At 45.9% G+C, this 23410-nt stretch overlaps 1 protein-coding gene across 2 annotated transcripts in view; it reads left to right on the forward strand.

Annotated features, from left to right (window-relative positions):
- The first annotated feature begins 20123 nt into the window (after positions 1 to 20123).
- LOC119161507 (uncharacterized) overlaps positions 20124 to 23410 on the forward strand; it is a 61675-nt gene continuing 58388 nt past the window's right edge. The window contains exon 1 of one of the 2 annotated variants that reach the window (XM_075879132.1): positions 20124 to 20636. In XM_075879132.1, the coding sequence (XP_075735247.1) occupies positions 20390 to 20636 (247 nt within the window). In that variant the 5' untranslated portion in view covers positions 20124 to 20389. The remainder of the gene's footprint in view (positions 20637 to 23410) is intronic. The other variant, XM_037414025.2, reaches the window with a different exon arrangement.

Here is a 23410-nt window from a genome sequence, read left to right on the forward strand (position 1 = left end):
GAGAATAGATAGCAAATACAAATTTTACGGCGCGGGTCGCAGTGTCCCACAATATATATATATATATATATATATATATATGTGTGTGTGTGTGTGTGTGTGTGTGTGTGTGTGTGTGTGTGTGTGTGTGTGTGTGTGTGTGTGTGTGTGTGTGTAGGGGGGGGGGGGGGCGAGAGGCGTGTCTCTTCCTCCTCTCGTACCCTTCTCCCCTTCGCTTCGCAAAGGCGCTGCGTGCACTGACCGTGCCATTCTCTGACCTTTATTTCTTCACCTAAAAAACCACTTCCCGTGCTCCCGCATGGTTGCAGAAGGTAGTGCATTGTTTTCTTTTTGGACCAAGCACGTCTCGTCTTCGATAATCTTGTGAAAACAACTTGCACTCGAACGGCTTTTGACCGAGCAAGGGTTTTTTGTAATAAATTCAAGCTTTTTTTTCTTAATTGCTTCTACACATGAATATGTGCTGTCCGTAGATCGTGACAGTAGCCCATTCATTTATTCACATATAATGTGGACGATATAAAGCGGCAAAGCATGTCGAATCATACAGTGCGAGAAGAAGTTAGTCTCTTTTACATTTTCTCAATTATTCTTAGTGTTCTGTAAAATTTGTCAATGCCTCAATCATTTCCTTGATTTTTTTCATCCCTGCGACATTGTTATCTTAGGAAAGGCATGCATTCCTTGCGCTATGCGTGGTATTTGATTTGCAAGCATGGATGCAGCTCGATTCTTGCACGTGCACTCACGCGCCGGTGGTCTGGTGCTTATGGTGCTGAACTGTTGACCCGCAAGTCGCAGGATTGAATCCCGGCAGTTCACGGCGGCCACAATTTTGATGGACGAGAAAGAGTGCGAGACCTGTGTAGTTAGACTTAGATGCACCTTAAGTAACCCCAGGTGGTTTAAATTTTCGGAGCCCTTCGGTACAGCGTCTCTAATGATTACAATTTTTATTCCAACAATTATAGGTGTACACCCTTCTGTTATTCAACACCCTCACGAACGGCATAATAACACCCTTTTTCCCGTTACACCCTTCTCTGAGGGTGTACCAGCAAAGAAAAGGGTGTTAAATTCATTCAAAGAGGGTGTAAATCTTGAAAACACCCTTTTTACACCCATAAGGGTGTAAAAAATTTTACTGTGTACTAATATTCTCTCAATAGAAAGACTGTACGTGAGCATTCTATAAACCATAGAGTAACCTGTGTTTCAATACAGTCTGTTAGCAGTTGGTTGCAAGCGTTCTATTGAAACATGCTCATACGAGCTCCGTAAATGGTTTGTTGGTATGTCTATGCTGTTTAGCGTCCCACAGTGACTCAGGACGCCGTATGGAGGGCTCTGGAATACATCGCCCGATTGACGTGATTAGCATTTCTTCACCGGCGAAGTACGACCACCCAGCCCAAGGAAGAACACCTTTCCGATCAGCAGTAAAGCATCGTAAACGCTGAGTTTCCACGACAGTTACCAATACTGCCTATCAACGCGTGCATTTTGGCAACATGCGTATGCGTATATGCGTAAACACACGGAGGAAGGAAAGGTAGGAGAGGCCCTGACGTCACTCGTGATGAAGTTACGATGAAGCTCGAAGTCGGCCATATTGTCTGGGCAAATTCTCCTCTCTTGTTTACATCCGAATGTAAAGCAGAAAGCACGACTCTCTTTCCGGCTCGGAAAGCACGTGAGCTGTGCAGCGTTGGTGTCCTGACGATCCGAAACTAATGGAACGGGGCTCAACACTCTGGGCCAGCGCGACACCTTCCGCGAAATCATTTCGCCTGAGTATTAACGGCGAGTAACAACTCACCGACAATGAAGCAAGTATAAGAGAACGCGCGCTAGATGCACTGACAACGGCGAGTGTTTTCAAGTAATTAATTCGGCAACTGTACAGACAACACGATCGGTCGTGTGCCTTCTACGGTTGCATTCCGCCACGCGGCTGACGCAGCGTCCAGCCACTGTGTCCGTGTTTCGTGTGAAACTCACCGGCGTCAGCATTCTGCGACCGTGGTGACTTTGAGCACGGTACAAGTGGCACTTGAACGCGGTTGCTGTTACGTTGAGATTACATGCAATGCTGGGGGAGAGTATACGAAGTGGAACAGAAAAGGTGTTTTAATACGTACATGCAAGCTGTTACTGTACACACACAACACGAAACTACGTATGTGCACATGGTCCTCATTGCCTCTTGCTGGGCTCAACAGCGTCGTCCGTTTTCACAAGCAGGAGCACTGGCCAACCATCACTGACCTGCATAGCATTCGTCGTCGTTCCGCTTCGTCATGGTGCCCAACGCCATTTCGCTGAACCCTAATTGACTCATCCGCATCATCCGCCGCCTGACACATGTATATGCACTCGTTCTACGCACTGTTGGAACCCCGTGATGGATAAAAGTATTTGTAAACGTTGCTAAGAGTATACAGTAACTGCCAGGAAAACACGGTGTAACCAATAACGTGGCGCAAAGCACGGATATTGTCCGCCACCGCTCAGCACGAGATCTGGGGAGGCACACATGCCTCCGCTAGCCGCGGGCGCTCACTGCTAGACCAGTTCCACTGCGCAACGCGTAACCATAGCAACGCCGCCATTCTGCCCAGTGAATATGACCGCTATGAGGTCATTTCCTCCCCACTTTTAACGTAGCGCACCGGCTGGGCATGCCCTCTCCTACCTTTCCTTCCTCCGTGGTGTAAACGTATGGGAACGAGTTTCTAGTAGAGGCCAACGCAATCTGGAAAATGCGTGAGCGGGGGAAAATGGGCAGAAGGCTGCACAAAAGGTTTTTATGGAAAATACTTGACACTGCTGAATACCTTAGAAGTGTGGCAGCTTGGGCTAGTTGGTATGGCATGACGATAGTTATAGCGCGAGAACAAAACGACGACGCACAGACAAGAACACAATGTCTTTCGTGTCCTTTTTGTCTGTGTGTCGTCGTTTTGTTCTCGCGCTATAACTATCGTCATGCTGAATACCACCGTGGGACAACCTATACGCGGAAGCCTTGAAGCACCCTGCTGCATCGCCGCCATTGTTCGTTCATGTTGTTCCTGTTTCACCCCAGTCACAGCACATAGCATACTACGAAGGCACGTGCATGCCACAGCCCTTTCCCTTTGTCTGTCGCGCTTCTTTCGCCCATCGTTCGGTGCAAGCGCTCCACTACATCAACGATCAGCACACGTCTTCTCGGAAGTCGGATGTTTGGCACACACCAGATCGCTGGCCTCTATGCTTTCACTGCGGAGAAGCTGGTAACTTGTACCGCCAGTGCCCATATCAACCCCTTGGGCTTTGCGGCTTCTCTACGTACTCGCCGCCACCCCGTTACTGCCAATGACCATGCGACATCGAAAACTATCTCTCTCAGCAGCATGCACCAATGTCTGCCGGGTGCCAGCGTGCTCGCCATCGCTGAGGCGACTTTCATCACCACCCCAGCGGTATTATACCGCACAGTCTCCCAGCCGCCGCTGGGAAAACTATCAAGTGATTTTTGGGGGCGAATTCGCTGAACGTCGAAGTGCTAAAGACCACTTATTCACGCAGAACCATGCAAAAACTGGTCCTAATTCACCTTCTGCTGCACAGGATAGCCGACTTTCACTCAACATAGCAGTGACAATTGATGATTGTGCAGTTAATGCGCCAGTGAACAACTGCGCAGAGTATTTCATACTGAGGGGGAAGAAAACTAAGCTGAAAAAAATAATCGCGCCGTGGCATAACTCGCAGAGTCGAACAGCTGGTGGTCACGTCGTTCGTTCACTGGGTGCCTGCGAAACTAGAGTACAGATTCAAAGGTATGCATTCATAGCAAGCTGGCTTGTTCTACGCAAACACTCCCATGAAGTCATTCTGGAAGTTTATTTGCCCCAGGAAATTGGCGCTATCATTGATATGCAGGAGCGCCGCGTCAAATGCTCAGCTTAGCAAGCAATCAACGTGCTGGATGACGAAAGGCATGTTGACGTTCTCCGTATTTCTGAACAGAGCGTGACGCTAACCGACGAGCAAGTGTTCTAGTCGACGTCACATGTTGTGGTTTGAACGATTGCGAAATGGTGGCTGAGACAAACTTAGAACACCTCCTGCAGCAAGGCATTTGTGTAGCTAGAAGCGTGATGCACCTTCGTGACGGCCGATCTGATTTGCTCGTTACCAAATTCAGCAACGAGTATCGACCCCTTTTCCGTGGCACTTCGATAGTGCTTGCCCACGAAGTAGCAAGCGTCGCCAACTGTCTCAAGTCAGAACTAGTAGATACCGCAGACACGTCAATGAGTAATATTGACATCAATCCTGATCTGTGCACCGTTAAGAAGACTGCGCTACGAGCGCTCTTGTTTGAGTTCAGGTCTTGCTTCGCAAGTTTCATTAAGATCCGCCAGACGTCCATCATTCAACACAGAATCATCATCGTGGTTAACAGCGCGAAACACCCGGACAGGAGCGATAGAAGGACACGGTACAGCGCTGACTTTCAACTGAAATTTTTATTGAAAACACGAGAATATATATATAGACAGAACAGAAGACCTCGTGACCAAACCAGCCCCCTCAATCGATAAAATTATACACGGCGACAAGGCTTTGTCATGTGCACGCAATCTTGCCACAAAAATAACACATACTTCAAACTATAAGATTCCAATGTCGCCAAGAAAACCGGGCATGAGCAGACGAATGAACTTTAGCCACTATCTAACAAAGATATTTCATTACCAAGTAAGGCGATAGACGGCTGGCTAACGCATTGAGACCCTTTCTTATTTATAAAAAATGCCTCCATAATTTCTCTTGAAAGCTTGTCTGGGTGCTTGAAGAGTACTTTTGTTTTTTCAAAAAGTGGGTGGCATCCACATTCGCGGCAATGCAAAGACAAATGTGAATGCGCAAATCCTTTCAAGGAACTGTGGTGTTCTCTTAGCCGTATATTGACACAACGCCCGGTCTGACCAATGTACTCTCGCCCGCATGAAAATGGGGTTGAGTACACGACATTCTGCATGCACGGGAGAAACTTCATAGTATGTTTGATACTACACTGCTGATAAATTCCAGTCTTCCTGCCTTCTATGCGAGTGTTTACTGCCTGGCAAAGTCCCTTAAGCTTCGTTCTGCTTGAAAACCCAACGTTTAATCTGAACTTAGATGCTACTTTCTTTAATCTGTGCGAAAAAGAATGAACATATGGAATGTAGACAGAACGGCTAAAATCTTTTTCTTTCACTCGGGAGGACTGCCCCTTGACCTCACGCAGCAGCTTATCGCAAGTCGTTGAAATGATAGAGTGAGGAAAGCCTGCATCACGCAGCCTCGCCACCTGATAGTTAACGCTGTCAAGCATACGATGGGGACAACTCTTATTGAGGGCGGACCTTATAGCGGAAGTGGCTATACCTCGTTTAATCAATTTCGAGTGCCCTGATCTGAAATCAAGAAGAGACTTCTTTGACCTCGGTTGATAGGTCCAACACACATGTTCCGCTTTGAAAGACAGTCTAAGGTCTAAGAACTGCAACTCCTCCTTTTCAGGAACCTCAATAGTAAACCTAAGACCTTGTCCCTGTTCATTAAACAACTTTACGACGTCCACAATCGACCTTTGGAAATTTAGCCTATTGACGAAAACCAAATAGTCATCCACAAAGCGGAAAATTCTCAAAGCTAATTCACCTAGGTTATCATTTATTTTGCGGTCAACGAAACTTAAAAAGATGCTGCTTATGCGCTGTTAACCACGATGAATGCTCACCAACTAGCCCAGTTTTCCATCTTGCTCAACAGAATCATCAGGTACGAAGACGCATGCCCGATACACCAGCACCCTTATCGCGTGTCGGTTAAAGAACCTGAAGCGATACGCACGCAAGTCCGTGAGATGCTTGACCATGGCGTTATTGAACCATTGAATAGCCCATGGTCTTCTCGAGTCATCCTTGTCAAAAAAAAAAAAAGGACGGGTCAAAACGCTTCTGCGTCGACTACCGAAAGCTTAACAACGTGACCAAAAGAAGGTGTACCCGCTGCCGCGTATTGACGATTCGCTGGATTGACTTCGTCGTGCCCATTATTTAACTTTTCTCGATCTCAAAAGCGGGTACTGGAAAATCGAGGTAGATCACCAAGACCGCGAGAAAACAGTGTTCGTGACTCAAGACGGCTTATACAAATTTCGAGAACTCCCTTTTGGCTTGTGTTAAGGGCCGGCAACTTTCCAGCGAATAAATGTCACGGTCCTCACAGGGCTCAAGTGGCAGACTTTTCTGCTCTACCTTGGTGATTTGGTGGTCTTTTCTGCCACATTCGACCAGCCCTTTTACCGCCTGCACAGCGTGCTGGAGTCTATTCGATCGGCAGACCTCACACTAAAGCCACAGAAGTGCCACTTCAGCTATTAGCAACTCAAATTTTTTGGGCATGTAGTTAGCGCCGAAGGGGTCCGGCCCAATCCAGACAAGCTTGCCGCTGTTGCCGAATTACCAGCTCCTGTCAATAAAAAAGCCGTCCGGCGCTTCCTTGGTTTGTGCGCCTACAATCGCCGGTTCATTCATGGCTTTTTCCAGATAGCAGAACCTCTGACTCGTCTCACAAGGGACGACAGGCTGTTTGTCTCGGAAAACCAACAACAAGCAGTTTTTGATGAGCTGAGAAAGCGCATGCAATCAACACCCGTTCTCGCTCATTTCGACGATGATGCTGACACGGAGGTCCATACTGACGCTAGTAACGTTGGGCTTGGTGCAGTGCTCGTTCAGCGTCAAGAGGACATCGAAAAGGTGATAGCCTACGCCAGCCGCTCTCTATCCCGAGCCGAGGCGAATTATTCCACTACTCAGAAAGAGTGCCTCGCAGTCGTGTAGGCAATCACCCACTTTTTCCCATAGCTTTATGGTCGTTCCTTGAAGATAGTGACGGACCACTACACCCTCCGTGTGTTGGTGAGCCTGTGTGAGCATCAAGGTGGTGCTATGTACATTTATTTCCCTCCTTTTGTACTTTTTCTTTCTTTTCGAAAGGAGGGATAATGCCACCCACACGTAGTGGGTCGATGGCAAGAGTGGCTCTGAACTTGGAAGAAAAAAAAAAGATCGCGTGCTTCACTGCTCCAGAGATAGCCGCGGCTGACGCGTTGTCCAGCAGCTTGCTATTCGGTGGTTTGGTGAACCCCCAGTTTCAAAACCCCCCGAGGCGTCGACAATGGCACCGCCCCAGAACTGCAAGTGGCCTACCACCGACACCGCGCAATCAGCGCCGAAACGCCGCCGCGCTGGCAACATGGAAAAAGGATTCGGAAGTTTTCCTGTTTTGCGACATTTCTGCCATGCACAGCCTGTATAGGAGCTGCACGGAATATTTGTTTTTGCTTTTTATCAATCAAGTGATTTAGTGTTCACTTTAATCAAGTTGATGACTTCTTTTCTGTTTGGGTTACTGTAGGTACATGTGTATTTATCAAGTCATGTACTTTGTTTTTAAACAGGAGCCAGTTTGTGGACAGAGCGCTATAAGAAGTTAAAAAAATATTGTGGAAAAAAATTCTAATTCGACGTTCATAACTGCCCAGTTCCCTTTGTCATAGGTAGTAAAACTTTTTTTTTTGCGTGGTGCAGCAATTTTATGATTAATTGAAGCATGAAGTACAGAGTGATCACTAAGGCCGGGCGTGTAAGTCATTGATAAAAATTTGTCAAGATGAATAGTAAGCACGAGATCAATTATGCTAGATCAATTTAGGATTTGACGTGTTGGCCTGTTCACAAATCGGCAGTTTGAACATGAGATATGTGCTGATTAAGTCGCTTTTGACAGCGTTCACCGATGTGGGCACGTCTGGGTTAGACCAATCTATGGAGGGAAAATTAAAGTCGCCAAACACAATGACAGGTGACTGGCGACGCCGTTTTATGACAGAATAGAGCACCTCTTTAAAATCAGCCACAAACGTCATCCCAGAATCAGGCGGGCGATAGCAACCAGCAGTTATGAGTAGCGGGTTGAAGGCATTACTTGCAACAAACGCGATAATAAAAGGGTGCTTACTTTGAACACATTGAATGCATTCATGAGTGCCTATTAGAACCCCACCACCTTTTTTGTTAGGTCAATCGTGTAAAAAAATGCTATCATTAGGAAATTCTGAAGATACCTCAGAGTTGTTAAACGGCAGGTTAAGCCATGTTTCATTAAGAACAGTATGGTTTGAATCTGTAGTGCTGTACAGATAAGTTACCGAGTGCATCAAATTTCGGTAAGATAGGCTTCTGATGTTGGTTTAGAGAAACGAAAGATGTCAGTTAGAGCTAATTCTATGTCTGTATGTTACGGGGATGAAAGACAGGCCACAGTGTCCGTGTTCCTGTCAAATGTGTGCAGCTGCTTACTAATTATTAATTTATCATGCCGAAGTCTGTATGGTCCTTGTTGGGAGATGGCGAATTTAAATAGATAGCCTCTACTCTTACGCGTTTTGGGGAAGTAGTCTTCAGATATCTTGAAGTAGGTGCCATTCAGCATTTTAGAATACCAGAGGACTTCGAGGTGCTCAAACTTCACTATAATGAGTCTGTTCCTTCCAGGTTTAAATCGACCCAATCAGTGACCCTTTTTTTTACATTCATGAGCTCAATGACAGTGGTAACGTTTATGCTGCAATACTTCATTATTAAGGCTTCAGATTGAGCCCAAGTGTTAAGATTCAGCACTTCTAAGGGAAAAAGAAAAAAAAAACACCCATATCGGTCTTCGTGCATGGTCTTTCGAATCATCCAGTCTAGATTCAATGGATACAATTGTTATCTGCAGTTTGTTTGGTAAGTGTGCGAAAAGCATATACTTGCACAGCAGTTAAACACGAGCAGTGCTTTTCTATTTGAGTCACACGCTTCCTGATACCATCAAGCGTTTTATCACTTTGGGTTAACTTTTGGCGAATCAATTTAACCCCATTTCGTAGTGACGCCTACCCGAAGCGTATTTCGTTGCGTGCCTCCATGATATCGGCGATTTTGTTTCTTTAGTATTTGTTGAAGGTGTTGTTTGACATCTGCTGAGAATACCAACAACCGTGCCCAATAAGGCACGTGCAATCCCAAACAATCACAATACGACGCCGTGGGCTCAGCAGCACTAACAAACCACAGCATTACAGGTGCGTCTAGTAAATAATGAATATGGGTAGTTCACCTGCAAAATAAATAGGCATTCAAGGTTACCGTTCATGCTTTTCGCTGCAGATGGGAGGCTGCGAAACATCTGCCTGGGCTTCTAAGGCAGTGTTGCGTTGAGGGGGTTGTTTATTGCCAATTAGCTATGGCCAGTTCTACGAGGGGTGGCCATACCCATAGGGGTTGTGCAGTTGGAGAGGTAAACACGCATCGATGTCATTGTGGAATCCCTAGGAAGGCGGTCCTGGAGGCATTGAATATTCTAGAAAAACACCTATTTTTATCATTTATTTTCTGTAAAACATACCTCCATAGGAACTTTGTTGTGAACCTGTCCTCACCTGACTACGGGCCTGACTTAGCAGCGATGTCGTAGTGGTTAGAGCATCCGCCTCACATGCAAAAGGTCCGTGGTACAAATCCCGGTGCGGCGCTGTTCCCAACCGATAAAAAAAATCCGCGTGGTGATGGAACTGCATTACGAGGCCTGGGGTGCGGCCTCACCGGTAACCACCGCCTGCATGAAACGCACTCCCTCCCCAGAGAAGGATTGTCCACCCCGATGCAGTATCTGGCCACTACCTCCCACATGCATACGTCAAATAACTCACGGCCCTTAGTCCCCAGCAGCTGCGAAGCAACTGACCACGGCAGCGGTCAGATATGCAATGCAGCAGAGGGTGCTAAGAATCTCTGGATCCAGACAGGCAGCCATTGAAACCTGAACTTGGCAACGTTTAACACTAGAACCTTATCTAGTGAGGGAAGTCTAGCTGTACTATTCGAGGAGCTAGAGGGTAATAAACGGGATATAATAGGCTCAGTGAGGTTAGGAGGACAGATGAGGCCTATACGGTGCTACAGAATGGGCACGTCCTTTGCTATCGGGGCTTGGCTGACAGAAGAGAACGGGGAATGGGGTTCCCAAATCACAGAAACATAGCTGGCAACATAGAGGAATACTATAGCATTAATAAAAGGGGGGTAGGTATCGTAATTAAACTGAATAAGAGATACAAGATGAAGGTGGTACAGGCTTACGCGCCTACATCCAGCCATGATGACGCTTCAGTTGAAAGCTTCTATATGAAGACGTGGAATCGGCAATAAGTAAGGTAAAAACACAGTATACAATACTGATGGGAGACTTTAGTGCAAAAGTAGGGAAGAAGCAGGCTGGAGACCAGGTAGAAGGAGATTATGGCATCGGTACTAGAAACGCCAGAGGAGAGCTACTAGTAGAATTCGCAGAACGCAATAATTTACGGATTTTGAATACCTTCTACCGAAAGCGAGGAAACCGCAAGTGGACATGGAGGAGCCCTAATGGCGAAAATAAGAACGAAACAGACTTTATAATGAGTGCACACCCAGGCATCGTGCAGGATGTGGAAGTGGTTGGCAAGGTACGATGCAGTGACTATAGAAAGGTACGGTCTCGAATTCACCTAGACTTGAGGAAGCAACGACAGAAACTGATACGCAGAAAGCCAATCAATGAGCTAGCACTGAGAGGGAAAGTACAGGAATTCAGTCTCGCTTCAGAACAGGTACTCGGCTCTTAGTGAGGAAACCAACCTTAGCATAGATACAATGAATGATAAATTGACGAGTATCATTACGGAGTGTGCAGTGGAAGTTGGAGGCAGGGTAGTTAGACAGGACACTGGCAAGCTTTCCCAGAAAATTAAGAATCTCATTAGAAAGCGTCAAATCATGAAAGTCTCAAGTACAACAGACAAAATAGAACTGGCAGAGCTTTCGAAGTTGATTAATAGGCGTAAGGTATCCGATGTGCGAAAATATAACATGGAGAGAATTGAACACGCTCTGAAAAAAAAAAAAAAACGGAGGAAGCGTCAAAGCAGTGAAGAGGAAACTTGGGATAGGCAAAAATCGGATGTATGCACTAATAGCGGAGGAGTTTTATAGAGATCTGTACAGTAGCCGGAACAACCACGACTTTAATACTATAAAAACTAGCAGTAACCCAGATGACACCCCACCAGTAATTATAGAAGAAGTCAGAAAAGCTTTGGAGAGCATGCAAAGAGGCAAAGCTGCTGGTGAGGATCAGGTGACATCAGATCTGCTGAGAGATGGAGGACAGATTGTGTTAGAAAAACTAGCCACCTTGTTTACGAGGTGTCTCCTGACGGGAAGAGTACCAGAGTCTTGGAAGAACGCTAACATCATCTTAATACATAAAAAAGGCGATGACAAGGACATGAAGAATCACAGGCCGATTAGCTTGTTCTCTGTAGTATACAACCTATTTACAAAGGTAATTGCTAACAGAGTACAGAAAACATTAGATTGGAATCAACCAAAGGAACAAGCAGGATTTCGAACAGGCTTCTCAACAATCGACCACATTCATACTATCAATCAGGTAATAGAGAAATGCTCAGAATATAACCAACCACTATACATAGCCTTCATAGATTACGAGAAGGCGTTTGATTCAGTAGAAATATCAGCCGTCATGCAGACACTGCGGAGTCAGGGCGTTGATGAAGTATATATAAACATCCTGGAAGAAATGTACAGGGGATCAACTGCTACCACAGTGCTTCATAAAGAAAGTAACAGAATACCAATCAAGAAGGGTGTAAGGCAGGGGGACTCAATCTCCCCAATGCTATTTACCGCGTGCTTACAGGAGGTTTTCAGAAGCCTACAATGGGAACAGTTAAGGATAAGAGTTAATGGAGAGTACCTTAGTAACCTGTGCTTCGCCGATGACATTGCATTGCTGAGTAACTCAGGGGGCGAATTGCAACTCATGATTACGGAGTTAGACAAGGTGAGCAGAAAGGTGGGCTTTAAAATGAATCTGCAGAAAACGACAGTAATGTACAACAACCTCGGAAAAGAGCAGCGCTTCGAGATAGGTAATAGTGCACTTCAAGTCGTAAAAGACTATGTCTACTTAGGGCAGGTAATAACCGCGGAGCCGAACCACGTGATTAAAGTAACCAGAAGAATAAGAATGGGGTGGAGCACATTTGGCAATCACTCTCAAATTATGACAGGTAGATTGCCACTATCCCTCAAGAGGAAGGTATATAACAGCTGTATCTTGCCGGTACTTAGCTACGGAGCAGAAACCTGGAGACTTACAAAGAAGGTTCAGCTTAAATTGAGGACGATGCAGTGAGCAATGGAAAGAAAAATGGTAGGTGTAACCTTAAGAGACAAAAAGAGAGCAGAGTGGATTAGGGAACAAACGGGGGTTAAGGATATCATAGCTGAAATCAAGAAGAAGACATGGACATGGGTCGGGCATGTAGCGCGTAGACAGGATAACCGCTGGTCGTTAAAGGCAACTAACTGAATTCGCAGAGAAGGCAAGTGGGTTAGGGGGAGACAGAAGGTTAGGTGGGCAGATGAGGTTAAGAAGTTTGCGGGTATAAATTGGCAGCAGCAAGCACAGGACCGGGTTAACTGGTGGATTATGGGAGAAGCCTTTGTCCTGCAGTGGATGTAGTCAAGCTTATGATGATGATGACGATGAAGCCTTCCGAAAATGACTCTGCTAGCGAGAAACTCATGATCTTGATAAACAATATTCCCTTTACGCTTGTTACAACTGTTCAAAGTCGTACTCGCGTATTCACAGGTTTAGCACAAAACTTTTTGCCACAGTGGTGTTCTAAATTCCGGTGTTCCATTTCTGTAACACACAACAAAAACAAAACTTAATTTATGGCACTGTCAAAACTATATACAGTGTTAGCTGTGCGTAGTTGTAACTAGGACGGAGGAAGTGGAAGGGATAAACAAACCGGTCTAGCACAAGCCGTTTAACCCAACGTTGCCAGATCACGCGCAGCAGATTTGTGAGCACGTTAAAGAACCCCAGGTGGTCGAAATTTCCGGAGCCCTCCACTACGATGTCTCTCATAATCATATGGTGGTTTTGGGACGTTGAACCCCACATATCAATCAATCAAGATCACGCGCAGCGTTACCAGTCTCATTATTTTTCTAACACACCTCGTGCGTGTGCTCGGGAAGTTCTGGAAGCTTTTATCATCAATATGAAATGTAATAGCTGCGTATGTGTCACCTCGATATTGCGTTACGGTGCAGAAATGTAATTTTTGATGGATGATGTGGGGTAGCACCTGGTGTGTTTGTGCGCGTCTGCGCTGTTCTGTTCGGATGGCCAATTTGAGTGACTCTTTGAGGTCAATAAAACAGTTCGTCATCCGTGCCATATTTTCACGTAATTTCGCGAAATTATTTTGCCACCATTAAAAGCGACCATATGTTAACAGTATTTTCGATCGTTCCGCTGCGTAAGGACCGCGCGCACAAGCAGGCGTGTACGAAGCTGTCCACCAGCAAGAACGCATGCTAGATCACACAAGCGCCTAAGAGTGTCCCAAGGTCGACCGCGACCAGCGAACGGCTTGCACATGACGGGGGCGGTGGCCGTCGCGCGCAGTGTGCACCTGGCCGAGCTCCTGCGGCGGTCATAAACAATGGGCCTTGCTTCGCGCGCGACGTGCCAGGTTCACTGCACCGCGCCAAGGGCTGCCGGCCTCTGGCGCAGTTTGGGCGCGATTCGAGCTGACGGGTTAGCGGCGCTCACATATGGGTCGACTGCAGTGGGTACGCGGCTGGGCACCCACGCAACAGACCCACGTGCCCGTTTATTTAGTACACACGTTCCGCGGGTGAGCCGGTATAACCTTCACCCGCCCTGCTGTGAACGGCCGCCGCTGGATTGCACGTATACATTGCAATACAGATGCGCTAAGTCTACTGTTTTATGTGCACCCTAGTTGCACCACGCAGTCTCTGCACGCGCACAGGAAATGCATCAGAATTATATCGTTTGGTATAGACCCCCCCCCCCCCCCCATAGACTCGCGCAATGACTTACAAACGTCTCACGCATGCTTCGTGTGGTGCTTTCTTGACATTAATTTTTAAACTTGAAGTTATTTGCTCTAGAAAACTATTCGGCGTGAACTCGCCGGAAGGTGGTAATCTCAGTTTAACATACCGTATAGCAGGCCAGTAACACTTGCGCTACAAGCAAATGCACACTTCCTCACACCACCACTTATTTCCATCGCTGGACAGTCTCATAAATTGACAGGGCTGTACCCAAAGCCCGTGTCATAATTTTTTATGAGCTTTAACGTGCCGAAACCACCAAATATTGATGCGACACAGTGCCCTATAGGCATTTAAACTACTCCATATGAGTTTTTCTTTTTCCTAACGTGCAATTAAACCCTACTGTACAGAGATGTTTGGGAATTTCGCGCTCCAATCGAAACGCAGTCGTCATGCTGGGAATCAATAATATGCCACCTGTATATCGATATGATGGCCTATATCTTGTCGAGATAGACTCATTGCCGGTACTTGCTGAGCTACTTTCACTCTCTTTCCCGGAATACTTTTAGATACGAGTGCTCAATAAACAAAGGCGTCTTTAGCATCCTCTAAACTGGCCTGTTGTTTTTTACAGATGTGCGGAATAAAACAATCACCTCATGCTTAGCAGCCGAACGCCCTGCTCAGCTATCACGGCAAGTATGAGCAGTACTTCTGCCAAGCTACTTAGGGCCACAAACTCTGGCGCATCACTGTGTATGTTGTCTATGCTCTCTTTCCAGAAACGGCAGGACTCCGGGTTTGGCGTCCACAGATTACTGAGGCCATGGTTTCAAAGTGGCTATGAACGTCGACGGTGTCCATCATGGTCGACAGCACTGTCGATAAAACAACACCGCCACTGTAGCAGCAGACGCCATACACTCGACAGCATGCACACATCAAACACTATATTTGTTAGCTGCGAACGGGGGGCAAGCTCATCCATATATCGATATACATAGCTTGTCGCTGGTGCCCGCTAAACGCATTTGCGCCGGCCATATGTCGGGTTGTGACGGTTACCTGAGCATATCCTTCCGTTCGTTATAAAGGCATGGATCTTCACAAGTTTGGTCTTTTTATATACGTAGAAACCTGGATGATATGCGGTCACAATTATATTCGATACACACTTCGACAAAACTCTAGATACAGAGCACATATGCAATATCGGCTCAACAATTGGCGACAGTCACGAATGACGAGCAACTAAGTGCAGTTGCATGTGCATGTCGAGCTCTTTCAAGAGTGTTTGCCGAATTGGCTATGAAAGATTGAGCGACGGGCCATCGCCGATAGAGCAGTCGCCTCATTTTGTATGACCTGCCCAACATAAGCGACGCTAACAAGAAAAAAAAATCACCACCGAAGCACTGCGTACAAGTTAACCAGCGAAAGCTGAAACGTGCGGTAGTGTTTAGCAGTGGGTTCCACCCGACGGGGCACTGAAGCCTTTCACAATGATTGGTCACATGTTCGTACTTCTTAATGAGGTTAGACACACGTCTGGTTTCAGTTTACCACAATGTTTACTTCACATGCCGCACATAGTGCTCCGCATGATCAAGGTCATATAGGAGTGTAATGAGTGGTTAAGTGCGCTCCGCAATGCATTGATCACAGCGGCTGTTCTCGTACCACAGGCGGTCACAAACGTCGCAGCCGAAGTCAAAGAGCCGCTGGGGAAACTTCCGCCGAAAGTGGGCGTTCGCCCCGGCAAACGCATTCCCGCAATCATCACGTTGATGCCGCAATGCCACTTGTTCGACGTATGCATGCATGCTGTGCCATGTCGCCTATAGGCAGATAGACATTTAGGTGCCCTTTTCTCTTCTTCAAGAAACATGGATTCATTGTTCGGCGTGGCGTTGTTGCAAGAGTTTGACATCGCGAGCTAACTCGGCGGCGTGGTTTGCAAGATACGCGGCCATCGGCACTTGCATTCCCGTTCGCGATTTGGCGCGACTTGGAAGGCCGCCGGATCATTGGTACGCAGTTGATGCCGGCACTCGGCTTCTCGGTTCTGTTTTTGTGCCTGGACTATGGCATCGGCCCAGCGAATGCGAGCTCTCTCACGTTTCCACTGTCGCCGTTCTCCTATAAAGCTTTCCGTTGCATGTGGAATTTCGCAGGAGAAACTGATGCGCACGTGCTCGGCGCCATGGCGGCGACGAGATAGATGACGTCACTCACAACGCAGCCAATGGCACGCGTGCTTATGTACAACGCTGAGAAAGATGTAACAGATAGGGCAGCCAATAAAGATTGCTCGTGACACCACCGCCAGACAGTTTTTCGTTTCTCCTAGCCTTAGGGCAGCTTTAGCGGTCAACACCAATTTTCCTGTTCTAGTAAATTTACTCGTTCAAAATACCGAAATCATTACTCTTGCCGCGAGGAGACGCTTGGTAAGAGGGAAAACGTGCAAAGAGAAAATTTGAGAGGCGGCTGCGAAATTCCTGCCCTGATCGATATGACATCATAGATTTTGACGGCGTCTACTGAGTCCTGCGTATCTTAATCAGTGAAAATTAAATACATTGTCCTCGCACAGTCAGAGACGTAACGTACAAAGTTTTAATAAATTTTGTTCAGACAATGTTGCCAAAAATTAAAAAAAATCAATTTGGAATTTGTGACGTCAGGCGCTGAGGTTTTGGCACGAAATTAAAAAAAAATAAAGTTTGGAGATTGATTTTTTTGTTCTAACATTGTCTAAGTTGAGGGTGAAATTTACGACATTAGTGGTTAAGAAGCACAATTACGTTATATATGAAAACTGGTTTATTATATCACTTTATTGTCGGTTGAAGCATGATACGCCTTGTCTTGTCACGCGGGCGCACGAAGTCTCTTTTACCCAAGCGTCAGTTTTTTTTTTTTTTTGCTACGTTGAGAAGCATTTTAATGAACAGGTCCACCACGGTGGTGTAGCGTTTATGGGTATCGGCTGCTGACTGCGGAAAGTCATGGGTTTGATCACGGCCGCACAGGTCACGTTTCGATGAGGGTGAAGTCTTATTGGAGCCCCGTGCGCCCGTGCACTGTGCTATGTTGACGCACGTTAAATAACACATGTGGTCGATATTTCCGGATCTCTCCACGGCGTCTCTCACACTATATGCGGGTTTTGAGATGTTAAAGTCCAGATACTGCTATTACTTAATGAACAGGAGTTGCACAGCATACACACGGCACCGAAGGTTGTTTTTTTTTTCAGTGTTTCCTTCCGTAGATGCTATACCGATAGCGTAGCGCTAGCTTTTAAAACAAAACAAACTTCGATTCCTGAAAAAGCTTCTGGAAAGGAGATCGCTCCCTGTTGCAAGTCTGCGCGTTGAACCTGTTCTTACGGTGGAGATATTTTTGCTCAAAAGAATTACAAATGCGAGCGAAGCAGGCTTTTAAGGTGACCATATATATATATATATATATATATATATATATATATATATATATATATATATATATATATATATATATATATATATACAATGAAGACGGTGTCCTTAGATCCAGTGGAACAATAATATGAAGTAAGGGAGTAAAGGACGAGCTCAACAAAAAACGTTTTATTTTTCCTATGTTTCAGCCGAGGACCGGCCTTCACCAGGGAAAGCACGATACAAAATCCTCTTTTCTTAAGTAAACATGACATGTAAGGGACCCCTATTGTAACCAAATGAGTTAAGGGCCCTTATATGCCATGATTTATGACTTTATACCTATTGAAGGACTGGAAAACGACGTAGAAAATTGTACACGCTTTGACTTTGACGTCTTAAGAACCTTATCGGACCTCACCCTTCGATTAGACGAATCACAAAGGAGGCCACTGTGTGCACTTGCACAACCAACCGGAAGTTCAATGACGAGGTCTAAACCGAGCTTGACTTATCCGCACGACGAAGGAATGGCCGAGGATGGAAACGGAGCCAAAGGCGTCATTGTAGGGAATTCTGTTGTCGATTCACAACATGGCCTTAGCAATGCAATTCTTAGAGTAAGTGGTTCACGGCGACGATGAAGTGACACAAGCTTTGACTCAGCAGAAGTCGGTAGGATCTAGTCCCCAATTTTGGTGAAGAATACCATCTTAGGACTTCGTAGCCTCTCACCTGTTGCTTTAGAAGTCCTGAAGAAATTTCCAGCTATTTGTTTATTGAAGCTCTCGACATATCCGACTCCATTGCTATAAAAGCCTCAAACATGTGTCAAGAAGACAAAAGTAGCAAGCCAAAGAAAAATTTAAGCTCACGACAAAATGAACAGGCTAAGACTGTTAAAGAGGACTCGTGCAAATCCCTATCACCAATACGTATGAAGATCTCAGCCATCAAATGCAAAAGACAGAGACGGATGACATGCTTGCCTTCATAGATTCAGTATATAAGCAATGTTCCTTGAGCTTGCTGAGAACCTGTTATGTGCTGCATAAGAGAACAAAAAACGATAAAAACTGTCTATAACCCTCTTACACCTGCGCCGATATTGAGGTTGTCTGCTGCGGTGGTGTAGCGGACGGTGGCTGCAGCTGCTGTCGCAAAGTCGCGGGTGCGACCCCGCCCGTGGCGGTCATATTTCGATGGTGGGGAAATGCTAGCGGCCCGTGCACTTGTGCGATGTCAGTGCACGTTATAGAAGACCTGAAGGTCGAAATTTCCTAAGGCCTCCACTGCGGCGTCTCTCATATAGGCCTAATCATTATGATATTGGTGTTTTGGGATGTTAAACCCCAGATATTATTATTATTATTATTATTATTATTATTATTATTATTATTATTATTATTATTATTATTATTATTATTGAGCCGTGAAACGTGGGATCTTATTAATAACAGTATAGGTTACTCTGACAGCTTCCTGCTGGGGACAATAAAAATGTATATTATGAGTAAGCCCCTATGTATACGTACTAAAACACAATAAACTTGAACTTGTAAAGTGATCACCAAGGAACTGCAATGGCCACGCAAACCTTGTGAATCGTGGGGTTTTGCATGACAAAAGTACTTATAAACATGAACAGAAATTTCAATAAACCGGCTCTTTTACATTCTTCGTTCATATAAATATGATCGCCACGCCTGGTATTGAATCCGTGACCTTGTCTTTAGGTCGCTACCACTTCGGGCAATACAAACTTATTGTACGTTACATATCAGGTGCACCTTTCAAATAAATATTTAAACTAACAGGGACAGGCGAAATATTAAACGCCAATTTTTCTCGTGTCATTGTTTCTCCGCGATGTGTCATAGGTTATAGTATATTCAAACTAAGTAGCCCACCTTGCCGCCTATCTTCAGCATGAAAACATTTATTTAGTGCGGTCTTAACATGTTGAATGCCGTGTTCCAGAGCACAGTCAAAGCAGGTGTGAATCATCTAATGTTATCGCAGAAGAGGAGCATCTCCTGCACTATTGTTGGTGGTATTTCTGTGGTCCACAAGCCGTAATAGCTGGCGCAAGGACCACTCCAGTCGGATGCTTCCGATGAGACGCGTCCCGGCAAAGTTACTTGGGAGAAGCACACGAACATACATAAGAAAATTAAGATGTGCATATTCCTCCAAACGGAGCTTAGATTTTATTGCTTAGCTACAGCGTCGTGTTAGGACGCGAGGTATTTCGGGTGTCTTAGATGAGGAAGGTAAACCGCGGGTGTGATGTCATTCCGAGTGCTGGCTGCGTAAACCACCTTATCTAACTCTCAGAGCGAATACCTCACACTGAGTATTATAGTAGCAAACATTCTGCTCCGCTACCCGGAAACCTCTGCAGCCGCCGCTTTTCACTCGTTACGCGCTGTGTCCGGTGCATCAGAGAAATGAAAGAAGAAAGCCCATTACGAGACAACGCAAACAGTCACACGCGGCGGGGAGGGTGTTGTCGACCGTGTGTACATGTCATGGACAAGTAATGCGCGAAACCGCCGACGGCGCACATAAACGCTGCAGCCGCTCTGTCGTCATCCGGGTTACGGGGAGAGCGGTTCAACCGCAAACGAGAAGGTGCCGCGGAAGGCCAGCCTGAGTCGGCCCTCGTCGGCGCCCGGTCTGCCCACGCGACTGCCTCCTCGACTCGACACCGCCGACGCTAGCACACAAGTCGGCGCGGCGAGGAGTGAGACACACCGCCCGTTACTCGAGAACTCCGCGAGATGCGGCCCTTGCTTACACGATGTAGTTGCCACCGGGCGAGCCGACAGCTGCGCTCCAGGAGGCAGGCCCGAGCCGTAGCCGCACGATGAAGGGACCCCGAGTCCGTGCCACCAGACGCGACCATCCTCGATGACGATCCTGTCCGTTTGTTCGCAACGTGCGCGTGCAAAAGGCCGAGTCTCTGCGTCTTCTGACTACATGTGTGTGTGTGCTGTCTGTAGAGCGCTCGCGGGCATACCTCTGCTGCGGGAACTGCGCGTACCAATGAACGGTCGTCTCTCCCACGACATCCCGAGAAACATGGTGCCCCGTGAGAAAGCAATTCGCAGCTGCTGCTTCTGTCTGGCTTTTCTTTGTGCAATGGCAATTTTCCCAGGTAAGTTCCGAGCAGTTGTGGTGCGCCGATGAGGAAGGAGCTGTGTATTTAGCTGCAGAACGAAGGGCACGTGTTCGCTGCTGGAAGGAATACGAGTAGTCAGGGGAAGCAGGTTTGCCAGCGCAATTGACCTACGATGATTAAAAAAAGAAATCACTAAATTCAAATAACTTCCGAAAATAATAACGATAATAATAACGTAGAGAACTATGGTTCATGGGAAGAGAACGTAAGAGATGGGAGTAGACAAAGGGGAAGGGAAGACTATTCCCTATTCCCCTTTGTCTAGGGATAGCACACGTCTTCGTGGGAAGGGAGCATGTAAGGGCACTTTCCTGTACTTCGGCAATGCTGGAAGCGCATAATTTCATTTTTAAAATGTAATTAACCCATGCGAAAAATTCTGATCCCGAAATTGGACATTAGTCTCAAGCTACGTTCCACAAAGCAAGATTTTGGAGCTGTTTCTCTTTTATAGTTGCAGCTTTGGCAGCGTGGAATTCACATCGCTTACAAATGCAGATGAACTGTTTTAAGCAAAATATTTTTCAGCCTAAACAGCTTGAGATGTGTAGGAGACGACATTTGTGGTCTTCAACACTTTACAGCACAAACATAAGTCCTGTTTCATATTATCTCTTCACGCTGCTATCCCAACTTCTCAGAAAAAAAAAAAACGAGACATTCACCTTCGATTTTCTTCGCGTTTTATTATCCGTTTACGCAAGTTTCTTTCGCATAATTTCAAGTCGCTGCTACGCCCCGCAAGGCAATCAAAAGAATTAGCTCATGAGTATTTTGAAGCTATAATATAAATGTGAAGAATTAAACCCAGCTTTATTTACAACAAATTGCAACTACAATGCTCTTCCGCACTCTTCTTAATGAAATGGAATTTTTAACCATGGCAGTACTTCAGACCACGGTTTTTTTTTTCTTTTTAAAGTTCGAGAGGGAAATTTCTACAAGCCAAGTAATAAAAGGTATTGCACAGCATTATCATGCTAATGGCGTACTGTTGCCGCCATGACAACCCGTCCGCTTAGTGCATGTTACTGAATCAATGCGTGCAGCCGCATCTCCCAGTACGGAATAGCTGTAGCGCACAAAAGCAGATGGATAACTGAAGTACACGGGCGGTAATTGGATAGGTAAGCTGTAAGACTATGCTAAATCACCCTAGCGAGAAAATCGCTTCAAAATCTAATCTGCCTATAGCTATGGTTTCATGAAGAAACAAGTATAAATAGTAAGGAAATATGTCAATTAATCGCGCCGTTGAAGAAAGGTGTGGATTTCGTTACACATTGAAACATTTCTTCAGCACTCCGCTGTATGAAATGAATAAAAAATAAGAAGGTATATGTTACGTGGACATTCCAGCAGCGTTGCTGTGTCAGTGGAAAGGACGATTGTCCCTTTACGGGTCAGTTTGACTGCTCCTGTTGAGACAAACTGACAGGAAAGTGGAGCTGCTATCCTTATATTGCACCCCCTACACCACTTATTTCTCTTGCTCTTTAAAAAAGTCCTCTCTCAATTGAGTGCTTAAAAACGGCGTTTCGTGCACTCGGTGGCTAAGGCTATTTTTTTTGCGCACCGTCTGCCGAAGTCAAATATAATGAAAGTGAATCAGCTTGCGATTTGCTGCACTCTATCCGGAACTACGGGAATATGGTATCTGTACTTATTGTATATTCACTGTATTGAATTTGTGTGTTTATGCTTTACATAGATGTACATACTGAGTATTGTGCATTATTGTGGCCTTAGTGGGGGTCGGCTCATTCAGTTGCCCCTTACCAATCAGCCACTGGATAATTGATGTATGTTTGCAAAGATGAATATTCTTCAACCTCAATTTCTACTTTTTTTTACGAAGACGTAAAAGAAGAGAGACATAACGAGAAAACACTGGCAGAACTAACGCGCTTGCGAGCGTTGGCAGACAATCAGTGATGTTGCTACAGGTGTTTCAGAACGGGCCCGACACGGCGCCTGTATCGGGTGTTGGTGCAGATGAGTTTTAGGAGCCTGCGTTGCTTTGTGGCAGGATATTTCACTGCCCCACATGTGACTTAGGTTGAAATCGCACTCGATGTTGCTTTTTTTTTTCATCATGAGTGGTTACGGTCTCTGGCGGCACTGACGCCGGCGGACAACTACGCGACAAAAATCGGCTATTTCGATCTCGCAACAGCTTTTACTAAACAACAACAACAACAACAAAAATAAAGAAGTCTAACGATGCAAAGACACTTTCCTTAACATTCATTTCTTTGGCGTGGCAGGTACTATATGGCCGAGTACGCTTGCAGCGGTTTGACCACTCTAGAAAAGTAAACATGGTTTCATTTTTTTTCCTTTTCTTTGCGTACATGTAACGATGACGCAATTTAATGAAGAACACCTCAAAACGCCAGAATTTTTTTATAATTTTAGAAGCACTATCTATTGTAAAAATGTTTATCGGAAAAAAATCACTAATATCTGTTTGGCACTATAAAATAGGATCGTGGCATAACGATTATAGCGCCGCTCACGTCATGCTCGCCTCGTTGGATTTCCTTCCGTTGATATATATTCACCGTTTGCGCTCCCCTCTCGCGTAGTTCCCCTGGCGGCGTCGCCACAAATTTGGGTCTCAGCGAAGTTCTCTTGCGTGGATGTGGCCGGACCATTATCAGAGGGGTACTAAGCGGTGACTATCATTCACCGGGATGCTCAGGTCAATGAGCTCTCCTTCGAAGCCCCAGACTCAATGCCAGCAGAAG

The sequence above is a fragment of the Rhipicephalus microplus genome, chromosome X (assembly GCF_043290135.1).
Source record: "Rhipicephalus microplus isolate Deutch F79 chromosome X, USDA_Rmic, whole genome shotgun sequence".
NCBI lineage: Eukaryota > Metazoa > Arthropoda > Arachnida > Ixodida > Ixodidae > Rhipicephalus > Rhipicephalus microplus.